The following is an 11,437-nucleotide window of genomic DNA, read 5'->3' on the forward strand; positions in this document are numbered from 1 at the left end:
ACTATGGAAAACACAAGCTTTGGCACAAGCTATGGAAGGTGGCTCAGAATCCAGTAAAGTGTATTTTCTCCTCCATCAACCTCTGTCATGGGAAGCTGCCCTGCCCCTGGCAGGAGTGAGGAAAGTGAAAGAGAGGGGATTCAATGGGTGATGGTCGTATTTTACAAACCCTAAGTCAGGAGCTGTTGTTGGACCATGAAATCAGTTTTGACAGACATAGCTAGCATTATTTTCAATAGAAAGGACTTGAATGGTGTGAAGTGGACTGGAGTGAAAAATAACTGAACTGATGGCATGCACTACAGTTTAAATAGAATCTTGTGAAAACTTTGTTTTAATATGTCAAATATGTGTATGTTTCTGTGAGCTGGCTCACAAGGTAAAATGGATTACATCTTTTCGGCTCACAGACAAAAAATGTATAAAAGCCCTTAGGCAATGGGGACTGCTTCCTGGAGAAGTTGGTTGACCAGGTCTTAACTGAATTTCTAACGTCTTCGGGCAGGTATGGTACCTACGAAGCAGGAGACAGTGGCCTTCAGAAATCTGTTGCCATATTCTGAAAGGAGAAGATACCCCTAAGCTTAAATAATAAAGTCCACATTTCCTCATTCTCAAGACATGCTCTTGCCTTGACTTACGTGATGCCTGCTTCTCCTACTCCCACTCTAGCTGCCATTTCTTTTCTTTTTTATTTTTTAGGTAGGCTCCATTCCTAGTGAAGAGCCAGTACAAGGCTTGAACTCAGAACCCTGAGATCAAGACCTGAGCTGACACCAAGAGTCAGATGCTCAACTGAATGAGAACCCCAGGTGCCCCTTTAATTGCTATTTATAACTGTACTTTGCATCCAACCTTTAAATCTTGATGATCCTGGAATTTTATGCTAAGCTTTGCTCTGGCTCCAGGATCATTTCATTCATACCTAAGCCTTCAATGAACAGTTTTGTGCCCTTGATTTCAAAATCACTGCCTCCCACTCAGCCCTCTTTCCTGAGCCCCAGGGCCTACTGGGCATCCATGCAGCTGGATGTCTTTCACATACCTGAGGCTCAATGTGCAAAAAACTGAACTTGTTACCTTTCCTTCCTCCCCACTTCACCCCATTTCCCAGACGTACTCCTCGATATTCCTTCTCTTGGGAAACATTACCACTATCCCAGACAGAAAGAGACACCATCCTGAACACCCTCATCTCCCTCATCTCTTACCTCCACTCAGTCACCAAGTTCTGTTTCCCCTAATAGTTCTTCCTTTTGTCTTGTCATTTGTTCTACTACCACCGTCCTTGTTCAAGCCACCGACATCTTCCCAGCTGAACCACCATAGTATCTCTCCAAGTGCTCCAGGACTGCCACCCCTACCTCTCTGCATTCTCCATGCTACACCTGTTAGCTTTCTAAAACCCTGCTTTTCTAAAACCTGCTTTAATGCCTTCCTAGCCTCCCACACAACCCTCTCTCACAGGCTTAGCCAGTGGCACTTCAACTCTCTATACCTCAGTGTTTCCCATCTGAAAATTGATAAAAATATTTTCCCTTCTTTACCTGCTAGGGGTGTGTGTCTTTAATAAAGGAAAGAAGAAATCAGTATCAACAACCGAGTCAATATCATCACTATCACTACATGCCACAGTTGGCATGCACTCTACCCTAACCAATTTTCTCTAGACTCTTCATGGAAAATAGATATTAAATTTATGAGAATGTCAAAGTATTTTTTCTTCCAAGAAAAAAATGGCTAGTATTTCTTAAAAATAGCCCATCAGGGGTGCCTGGGTGGCTCAGTGGGTTAAAGCCTCTGCCTTCTGCTCGGGTCATGATCTCAGGGTCCTGGGATCAGGCTCCTGGGATCAGGCTCCACATAGGGCTCTCTGCTCGGGGGATGGGGGTGGGGGAGCCTGCTTCCTCCTCTCTCTCTGTCTCTCTCTGCTTGCCTCTCTGTCTACTTGTGATCTGTCTGTCAAATAAATAAATAAAAATCTTTTTAAAAAATAGCCCATCAAATTGACCTTCATAGGCATAGTGCACTAAAATCATACATAGATAATTACTAGAAGAATTGATCATATGATATGTAAAAATTTTACTGTAGACCAAGAATAAAAAAAATACAGGCTTTCAAAATGTACTATCCACCTTATAATTCACAGAAAGGAGAGGTGATTGCAGAAACTCTGACTCATGCTCCTGAGAGGTAATGAAAAAAATTGCCAGCAGCAAATGTGGATTCTTTTTTATCTCAGTGACAGGTAATTTTGTTGTTCCGCAGTGAAGGTCTGAACTTCCATTGAGTTTTGTGTAATAACTGTTTTTTTTTTTTCCTATTGGAAAGCACAGAGGGCACCTTGTTATTAATTCAGTTTCTTTCTCAGCAGATATGGGCAAAAGAAGTGGCTGAATAAATCCGAATGCAGAAATATCAGTAGGACCTGCTGTGATCTCTCTGTGGAAACTTCTGATTACGAACATCAATATTATGCCAAAGTTAAGGCCATTTGGGAAACGAATTGTTCCAAATGGGCAGAAACTGGACGATTCAATCCATTCTTAGAAAGTAAGTAACACACTTGTAAACTCCAATAATAGCAAGTTCTTCTGTCCATCGAGCGTTCAGTATCAGCCTCGCAGACAGCCTTACTAGGAGGCCAGGGCTCTGGGCACTCTGTTCTGCGCTCTGTCCCTCAGTTGCTGGGTGATCAGCCCATGGTGCCCCATCTCTCTGCATCTCAGAGTTTCATCATGAAAATGACTGGTTTTGCTCATTGTCAAACTAAGTGTCTTCTTGTTCTGAACATGGTAATGTGATGACGTATTTCTAGGTGTAACTCAGAATTCAGGCAACATCTTCCTGATGTTTGCTTCTTTCATTTTTGCATCTCTTGTTCTGTGGCTGATTCAGCCCTAGAGCACCCACTCAGAGCTGCCATAATGAACTTTACAAGAGCTTCTCACTGGAGCCAGAATCTCTCCAGTGGTGCCCTTCTAGATCAGACTTCAGCAAACTATGTCTTCAGATCAAATACACCTTGGCCCCCTTTCCATTTGTCTACGGACTGAGAGCTAAGAATGCTTTTTACATTTACATAAGTAAGAGCTACAACAGAGATCATATGGCCTGTAAAGCCGAAAGTACTTCTTGTCTGAACCTTATAGCAAAAGTCTGCGAACCTCTGTTCTAGACCATTCTGTCATTTAACACTGTTTCATTCCTCCATGGCTGATTTCCACCACACATCAAATCATGTTAATGTTATTTATTACCATCTTTTCAAGTCACAGGAGTGTTGTAAACACTTTTAGTTGTATTTACCACATGTTTACCCATGAGATTAGGCACCAAGTAAATACAAGACTTGAATTTTCTGTTTTCATATTGTATCAGGGAGTATGAAATGATTGTTTCAAGATGTGGCATAACTCAGACTCACCTGAGAACAATCTGAGTCATCTCAACTAAGAGGGGGGCTTTAGAGACTTTGATTCCAGTAGGGTTATATTGTAGTTTTATCCATGATGATTTCTACATCTGAGTATGATAACTCCCTCTCCCCTCCCCTTTAAGCACAAATTGGCCCACCGGGGATCGCTCTGACAACAGATGAGAGATCCATTTCCATTGTTCTGACGGCTCCAGAGAAGTGGAAGAGAAATCCAGAAGACAGTTCTCTTTCCATGCAACAGATATACTCTAATCTGAAGTATAATGTGTCCGTATATAATACTCAATCTAATAGAACGGTGAGCCTGGGATGGAAGAGGGGCCTTGAATCTGTGCCTTTCCTGCAGCTAGTGCTGGAACGAGCAGCCCAGGGGCAGGGCATCTGGGAAGGGGTGATATTCAAAGACATGCTGGGCAAGGTATAGTGGAAGCTGATACATAGACATCTCAACAATGTCCTTCAGATTTCCCTTACAGACCCTTTCTTTCAGTGGGGTCTGATGTTGCTATTGGGTGTGGAACGACTGTCTACCTCACTCTGATGGAAAGCTTCGACTTGCATGACATCTGTCAATCACTCTCCAAGAGAGAAAAAATGTCAGCAAGAACACAGGGCAAGATGAGCAAGAAATCCGTCCTTATGTTCTTATTTAGAATTGTCCCCCAATGGTCCCAATTCCTGATCATGCTCTGCTGAGCTAAAGGAAAAGGGTATTTTAAAGCCATTGCTAGAAAAAAATTTTTTTTAAATCTTAACTCAGATATCCATTTATTAGTATGGAAAAATGTTCATAATTCTACTTGAATTTTTTAAAATGCATGACAGTATATGTTAACTAAATTCAATTTAAATAAAACTTTTTAAAAAAAAAAAGCCCAGCTTGCAGCAATAAAGGATTTAGTGGTATCTCAGTGTTCTACCTCCTTCTAGAGCTGTCTGTCTGGTATTGGAATTCCGTGGCTCTAACTGCTGTTTGCCATCCCCTGCCCTAGTGGTCCCAGTGTGTGACCAACCACACGCTGGTGCTGAGCTGGTTGGAGCCAGACACTCTGTACTGCGTCCACGTGGAGTCCTTTGTCCCAGGGCCTCCTCGCCTCGCTCAGCCTTCTGAGAAGCTGTGTGTCCGTACTTTGAAAGGTAAGCTTAAAAGGTCTCAGCTGGTCTGTGGAGGGAACTCTAAGGAAACTAGGAGAAGCGTGGCAGTTAAAAACAAGGTTTGGGGGACGCCTGGGTGGCTCCATTGGTTAAGCGGCTGCCTTCGGCTCAGGTCATGATCCCAGCATCCTGGGATCGAGTCCCACATCTGGCTCCTTGCTCGGCGGGAAGCCTGCTTCTCCCCCTCTGCCTCTGCTGCCACCCTGCCTGCTTGTGCTCTCTCTCTCTCTCTCTCTGGCAAATAAATAAATAAAATCTTTATTTAAAAAAAAAAAAAAAGGTTTGGGTTAATCCACGCCTACCAGGAACAGTTTGAGACAAAGGCAGAAACAATCATCACCATAAATGCATTGAGCAGCCTGGGACTCTGCCGTTGAACTTGGCCACCATTAGAACATGTTTGCATCTTCTCAAGGAACTCTCAGCACCTGTCCTGATATCTGCAGCCAACAAACTTCTTCCATGCAATTAGAATTTTACACACATCTTTTTATTTCTTAATTATAGTCCCTTTCATCAAGAGAAGTTCTATGGTCTTCAAGAACGTCAAATGTTAGTGCTAGAAACAAAACACTATTCTAACAACACTTGCAGACAGCAGGCTTTGCTCACCCTCGGGAGTACAAATTAGAGCTCTGCAAGCTGCCTTCAGCTATCACTCACGGGCTGCACGAGCGTCTGGGATCAGCAAATCCACACTTACTCCTTCATTTACATTGCTTCTCTCTCCTTCCTTTTGCCTTCTTCTCATGTTTTCTGAGTTTGGCTGAAGAGTCTCATTCCTGTTAGGAGACATAGGGTTAGGAGCTTGGCATTTGTGTATTTGTGCTTCCCCAAGGGTCAGAGGACTTTCCACTCAAAACCTGAATATTGAAAATTAACCCTAAAGTTGACCTTCCTCGAATGGTCCCTCATCCATTATTCTTCCATCTCCCTCTTCCAAACCCTCTGGTCCAGGACAAATGCCACCCCGCATCCCCAAGCCTGGTTCCATCGCCAGCTATAGGATGGCCAGGGTGACAGGAGCCCTGCTTTCCTCACGCTGCACAGAGCACAGAGCACAGAACACAAGTTGAAAATGTCCTAAGGAATCCAAAGGGGATTTTGTGATTTTCAAAAGTGAGAAGCTATATTTTTGAATCTCTGTCCTTTCATACCTTCCTCTAAAATGAAGGGTTCTCTGCCATATGTCAAATAAAACTGAAATGCAGAGCAAGCAAAAGCAAAACAAAGCAGACTGAAGAAATTGTTTCTGTATTTGGAAAAAGTGCTCTGTTTACAGCTTGATCAGTGGTCAAGTGGTAGGAATGAATTTCCAGTGGAGAACGTTTAAGCAGTTGGCTCACTGAAAGCAACTCAAATACGGATTCCATTAAATACTTCCCGGTAAGAGATGCAGCCAACTTTCTCACTAGTCTAGGAGAGATGACAAAAGAAGGATATATATTTTTGGGTTCTGACCTTTTCCTTCATAGCCCAGCTGGACCACCTCTTTTGGGACCATCTTCGAGAAATACTTCTGCTCTCCATAATCCCCTGGTACTAAAATACAATTACAGTTCTGTAATTTTATTCTGTAAGTTTATTGTGCAAACATGTTCTGCTGTATACTGAGTGTCATTGGTCATTGTTGTCATGGCATGTTTTAAGTAGGGCAAGTTCAATCCAGAGACCAGAGTTTGCATTCAGAGGACTAGGCTGCATCGTGGCCTCATGTGCAGTCGGTGATGTTGGCCACCTGCACCACCTGAATTGTGCTTTGCCACCTTTCCCTGTAGAACCTGAAGATGGGTTCTTGGGAGTGGTTTGGGGTGGAAGAGGCTGCCCTTGGAGCCCTGTACCTATACTTCTCTCACTGGCTCTTGTTGACCTCCCTCATTGTCCATGACACTTCTGTTTCCCCTCTTTCACTAGATAGCTATCTGGAGAGTGACATTGCTCTGTCCTAGGCATCAAGAGTATCCAAACAACTGTACAGATGAAAGAGCTCCCATGACACTCTCACTGAATTCATCAGTATGTAAGGAATATACTAGAATTTTTGCTATGTGCACTAAACCTCTTTTTCTACTGCTGTATTAGTCAGGGTTCTCCAGAGAACAGAACCAACATATTACATATGTAGAAAGACAGAAAGATTTATTTTAAGCAGATGCCTCACATGACTGTGGAGGCTGGTGAGCTCAAAATCTGTTGGGCAGCCCAGCAGGCTGGATTCCGAGGAAGAGTTGATGCTACACTTCTTTTATGAAGGTTATCTGCTGGCAGAAATCTCTCAAGGTGGTCACCATTTTTTCTACTAAAGCTATCAACTGATTAGACAAGACCACCCATATTATAAAGAGTAATGTGCATTACTCAAGTCCATTCATTTAAATGATAATCTCATCGAAAAAAGCCTTTCGGGAACATCTAGAATCATGTTTCGCCGAATATCTGGGTACCATGGCCTAGCCAATCGGCACAGATAATTAACTATTACAACTTCCAGTATACTAGAGGAGCCCAACAAATATAAATCAGTCACATGAGTCCTATTCACAACTGTATAGTCTCATGAATGGAGAGCCAGCACTGCTTTCTTAAAAGCTGTTCACCAAGTCTTTTCATTCTTCTATGGACTTTTACTTGTCATGAACCCACAGTACAACAGGACCTGGAGGGGAGTCACTGCCATTCTCAGCAACACCAGCTTAGCCACTTCCTACACACATCCCAAATTCCAGATCTACCCAGAAAGTCTAGCCAACGCACTCAGAGATGGTTCTGTTGGCCGCACAGAAGGTGACGCCGCACATTCCTGATTTCTACTGAATATTTGGAAATGGTTGAGTTAAATGACAGTATGGAAAAGTGAGGGCAGCTTAATAGGATCTTATCAAGAGGGTTCTGTTGCTTGGTTTAAAGTGTGTAAGTTGCTGGAATAATAGACACACTTAGCTTCAAATATAAGAACCTGCATGAATCTCATGGTGAGACAAAAATGTTGGAATGTCTGCTGATTGGGTTGGTGATGCATCCACACTGTAAGGTTTGTGACAAGTCCAGATAAGTCCTGAAGAAGAGCTTTTGTCAGAGAGTAAGTATTCTGAGACCCCTTATCACTTTTCCTTCAAGCTTCTCAAATTATAAATGAAAAACTGAGCTACTACTTGTAAGTAATCAACCCAAAGTCTCCTGACATTACCAATGTTTTCCTACCACCACACTGAATCACAACGCTCTATTTCTCTCTCTCTCTCTCTCTTTTTTTTTTTTTTTTTAACAGACCAAACATCAGCAGTGAAGGTTAAAATCATCTTCTGGTATGTTTTGCCCATATCTGTCACTGTGTTTCTTTTTTCTGTGATGGGCTACTCCATGTACAGATATATCCATGTTGGCGAAGAGAAACACCCAGCAAATTTGGTGAGTGCTCAGTGTGGCAGGAATGATCATAAACCCTCCCTTCCAGGCCAGTACAAAAGGAAGCTCTAGAGCAGACACAACTCCCTTTTACAGGCGGGTTTAAAGAGTGGATGAATAAGAAAACACTTTTGCTACTAGTCTCTAGTAGCAAAGAGATTCCTCAGCTTTGACAAAGATTTCACATGTCATGAGCAGATTAGACTAGGTCTTGAGGTACACAAATAAATTTAAGTCAGATCCATGCCCTTCCGGAGGTTCAAGTTAAGTTGGGAATGGGAATTTCAAAACGATACTTAAAGGTTACGATGAAAGCAAACAGTTAGGACTGTAGATGTACAGAGAGTTACAGGGAGAGCATGGAAACCCTGCGTAGGGGACCAGTAGAAATTTTACATCTGGCCATGATTAGGAAAGGGGAGAAGGAGTTAGAGCACATACTTCTGGCAGAAAACCCAGAAGGGTCAAGGTGCGTAGATGTTTGGAAAACCACGTGACATTGCTGGACAACAGGTTGCTGAAGAGGAGTTACTGAAGTAAGATCAGAGAGTGGGTGTGAGGGCCAGGTAACAGGAGAATCGGGTGTTATTCAAGCAGTTTGGGCTTTTTATTGTCTTGGCTAGGAGAAACCTCTATGGGGTTTTGAATAGGCAGTGTTGAGGTCAATATCGTGTTTAAATCCAGTTAGATAATGGTTCTAGTACACTGCTGGAGGGAATAAGACTAGAAGCAATAAAAGGAGCTAGAAGTTGGGGCGCCTGGGTGGCTCAGTGGGTTGAGCTGCTGCCTTCGGCTCAGGTCATGATCTCAGGGTCCTGGGATCGAGTCCTGCATTGGGCTCTCTGCTCAGCAGGGAGCCTGCTTCCTTCTCTCTCTCTCTCTGCCTGCCTCTCTGTGTACTTGTAATTTCTCTCTGTCAAATAAATAAATAAAATCTTTAAAAAAAAAAAAAAAGGAGCTAAAAGACTGTGCCAGTTGTCCAGAGCAAGAAAGGAAGCATCTGAAAGAGGAAAATGGGATGTAGAGCTTGAGACTGGCATGGAATGCGGAGTACATTTAGGAGGGAAATGGCCAGGACAAGCATTCAGAGCAAGGACAGCAAGAAAATATTAAGAAGGAATAAATATGGTTCTGGAGGGTTTAGAAGGGCTGGGCATATTTTAACAATAAGAGTGATTTATTTGCAAAGTATTAAAATATATATTCACATATATATGATGATGCATAAGGTATTCCTGTTAATTCGGTTTTAAATGTTTCTCTTATTCTGCCTGCTTTTAGACATTAGAGGTAGGTTCCTAACGGCACAGGGAGACATTCCTGGGAGAAACATTCACAGGAGAATTAAGCATATGTGACTTTCTGAAACTGAAATGTTATAAAAGAATGAGGCTGAGGAATGTTAATGTTAAATGAACTCACTTCACGGGGTGGACAATGAGGATTCACACTTAAGTCATGACTGGACATCGCAAAAGACACCTTCCACATATCCCTACCACCATGTTAATCTCAAACCTGACACGATTGAGAGTTTCTCTATCAGCCATAAACAGGCAGATGGATTTCCCTTTTTGGCCCCATTACAGTGGGATTAGATAGCTATGGGGGAAGTGAGGGAAACCACCCCTACTCACGTGCCTCCTTCCCTCTTTGCATCCAGTTTGCATGCCCATCCACATTTCATGTCCAGGGTAGGGTGTATCCCAGCCAGGCCTGGGAGTCCAGGAAACCACTGCTAGTTGACAAGTACATGGCCAACAGTAATTAACAAAGCAATTTCCAAACTCTTTCACTCAGCCCTTGCCACTTCTCATGTGGCAGAAATTCTGATTTTACACAATTAAAAACTGAGGCTCAAGAAATTGAATAAGTGCCCTGAATTCCCTGGGCCAGTTAGGGGAGGGAGCAGTCTATCCTGATCCTGGGACAGGATATCCCCACGCCCCCCCAGGGACCACTGTTCACTTCCATAAGCCTTTGTGTGTGCGTGTCTCAGGTCTCTTGCCTCCATGTGAATGAGGCTTTCTGTTTATTCCGAGAATAACTGTCACTTCCATGAGTTGGTAAGAATAGGTTTATAGAACTATGTGATGACAGTATAAGTTCTACTTAACAGCTGTTTTACATGTCTCTCTCAAGTGAAAAGGTAAAAACCATTCTCTTCTCTCTTTATAGATTTTGATTTATGGAAATAAATTTGACAAAAGATTCTTTGTACCTGCTGAAAAAATTGTGCTTAATTTTATCACCCTCAATATTGTGGAGGATTCTAACACTTCTCATCAGGATGTAAGTGTAAGGGGGAAAAGCAACGATGTATGGGCCCTGAATGAGCCCCTCGAGGACCAGGAGCCACATCAGGAGGAAATGGAGGTGAAGAACTCAGGGTATGCTTTACATTGGATGGACATTTTCTGTGACTCTGAGGAAAGCTCCAAGGGTATGTCCCTAACCCAGCAAGGGTCCCTGGGTGAAACAATGCCCACAGATAAAGCTGCCGTTGGATACGAAGAGGCTGTAAGAACTGTTGATATCTGTGTGGGGACTGGAGATCAAGAGCTCAGACTGCAGGAAGAGGCATCCCTTCAAGGACAATTCTTGGAGCAACAGGCAGCTTTGGCAGACCTGGGTTCTCCAACACCACTGTATCCCTATGCCCCTCAGCTGCGAGACTTGGGCCAGCTGTTGCCGAAGCACGTGGAAGCGGAAGAGGAGCCAGGTGAAGAGGCATCCACCACACTGGTGGACTGGGACCCTCAGACTGGCAGGCTGTGCATACCATCCTTCTCTGGCTCTGAACTTGACTCTGAGGGATGTGAGCAGCCTAAGTACAAGGAGCTCACAGAAGAAAGACTCTTGTGTAGACTCTATGAGGATCAGGCTCCAGAAGAGTCATCAGAAGAAAACAAAGCCTATCTCCTGAAATTTATGGAGGACTGGGGATTACATGTGCAAATGGAGGACTAACACCTGAACTTCCCTTTGCCACACCCCTGCTGTTATGAGGCACATGAGTGCGTACATAAGAGTGACCAAACAATAAAGGATGTGGGATGAAAGAAGTTGACTCTGATTTTCTATGTCTGTGAGAATTATTTATCTCTTCTATATTCTCAAAGCGCTTGTTTCATTCTGCTTCAACTGGGGGTTGGTTCATGCATGTGGGTCTCTCGTGATGATGGTGGGCATCTGGAATGTAGGGGCTGATCCACTAGGTTGTATGCATTCAAAAAGCTTTGGAAGGCACGTATAGCATGGAGCACTGGGTGTGGTGCATGAACAATGAATTTTGGAACACTGAAAAAATAAAACTAAATTTAAAAAAAAGTTTTGACACATTGGATGAAGAATTTACTCAGGTGAGCGTGTTTGGCTTCTTGGTTGACTATTTTCTTTTTCATTTTCTTTTTTTTTTTTTAATTTCTTTTCAGC

The 11,437-nt window shown here is 43.1% G+C and overlaps 1 protein-coding gene across 2 annotated transcripts in view; it reads left to right on the top strand.

The window, feature by feature from the left end:
- Nucleotides 1–11,078, top strand: part of IL20RA (interleukin 20 receptor subunit alpha) — a 36,972-nt gene extending 25,894 nt beyond the window's left edge. The window contains exons 1-6 of one of the 2 annotated variants that reach the window (XM_059177453.1): nt 2,164–2,251; nt 2,378–2,556; nt 3,565–3,740; nt 4,435–4,579; nt 7,866–8,005; nt 10,181–11,078. In XM_059177453.1, the coding sequence (XP_059033436.1) occupies nt 2,184–2,251; nt 2,378–2,556; nt 3,565–3,740; nt 4,435–4,579; nt 7,866–8,005; nt 10,181–10,972 (1,500 nt within the window). In that variant the 5' untranslated portion in view covers nt 2,164–2,183 and the 3' untranslated portion in view covers nt 10,973–11,078. Of the gene's footprint in view, nt 1–2,163; nt 2,252–2,377; nt 2,557–3,564; nt 3,741–4,434; nt 4,580–7,865; nt 8,006–10,180 lie in introns of those variants that run through there. The other variant, XM_059177452.1, reaches the window with a different exon arrangement.
- The last annotated feature ends 359 nt before the right edge of the window (nt 11,079–11,437 follow it).

Source organism: Mustela lutreola, chromosome 6 (assembly GCF_030435805.1).
Source record: "Mustela lutreola isolate mMusLut2 chromosome 6, mMusLut2.pri, whole genome shotgun sequence".
Lineage (NCBI taxonomy): Eukaryota > Metazoa > Chordata > Mammalia > Carnivora > Mustelidae > Mustela > Mustela lutreola.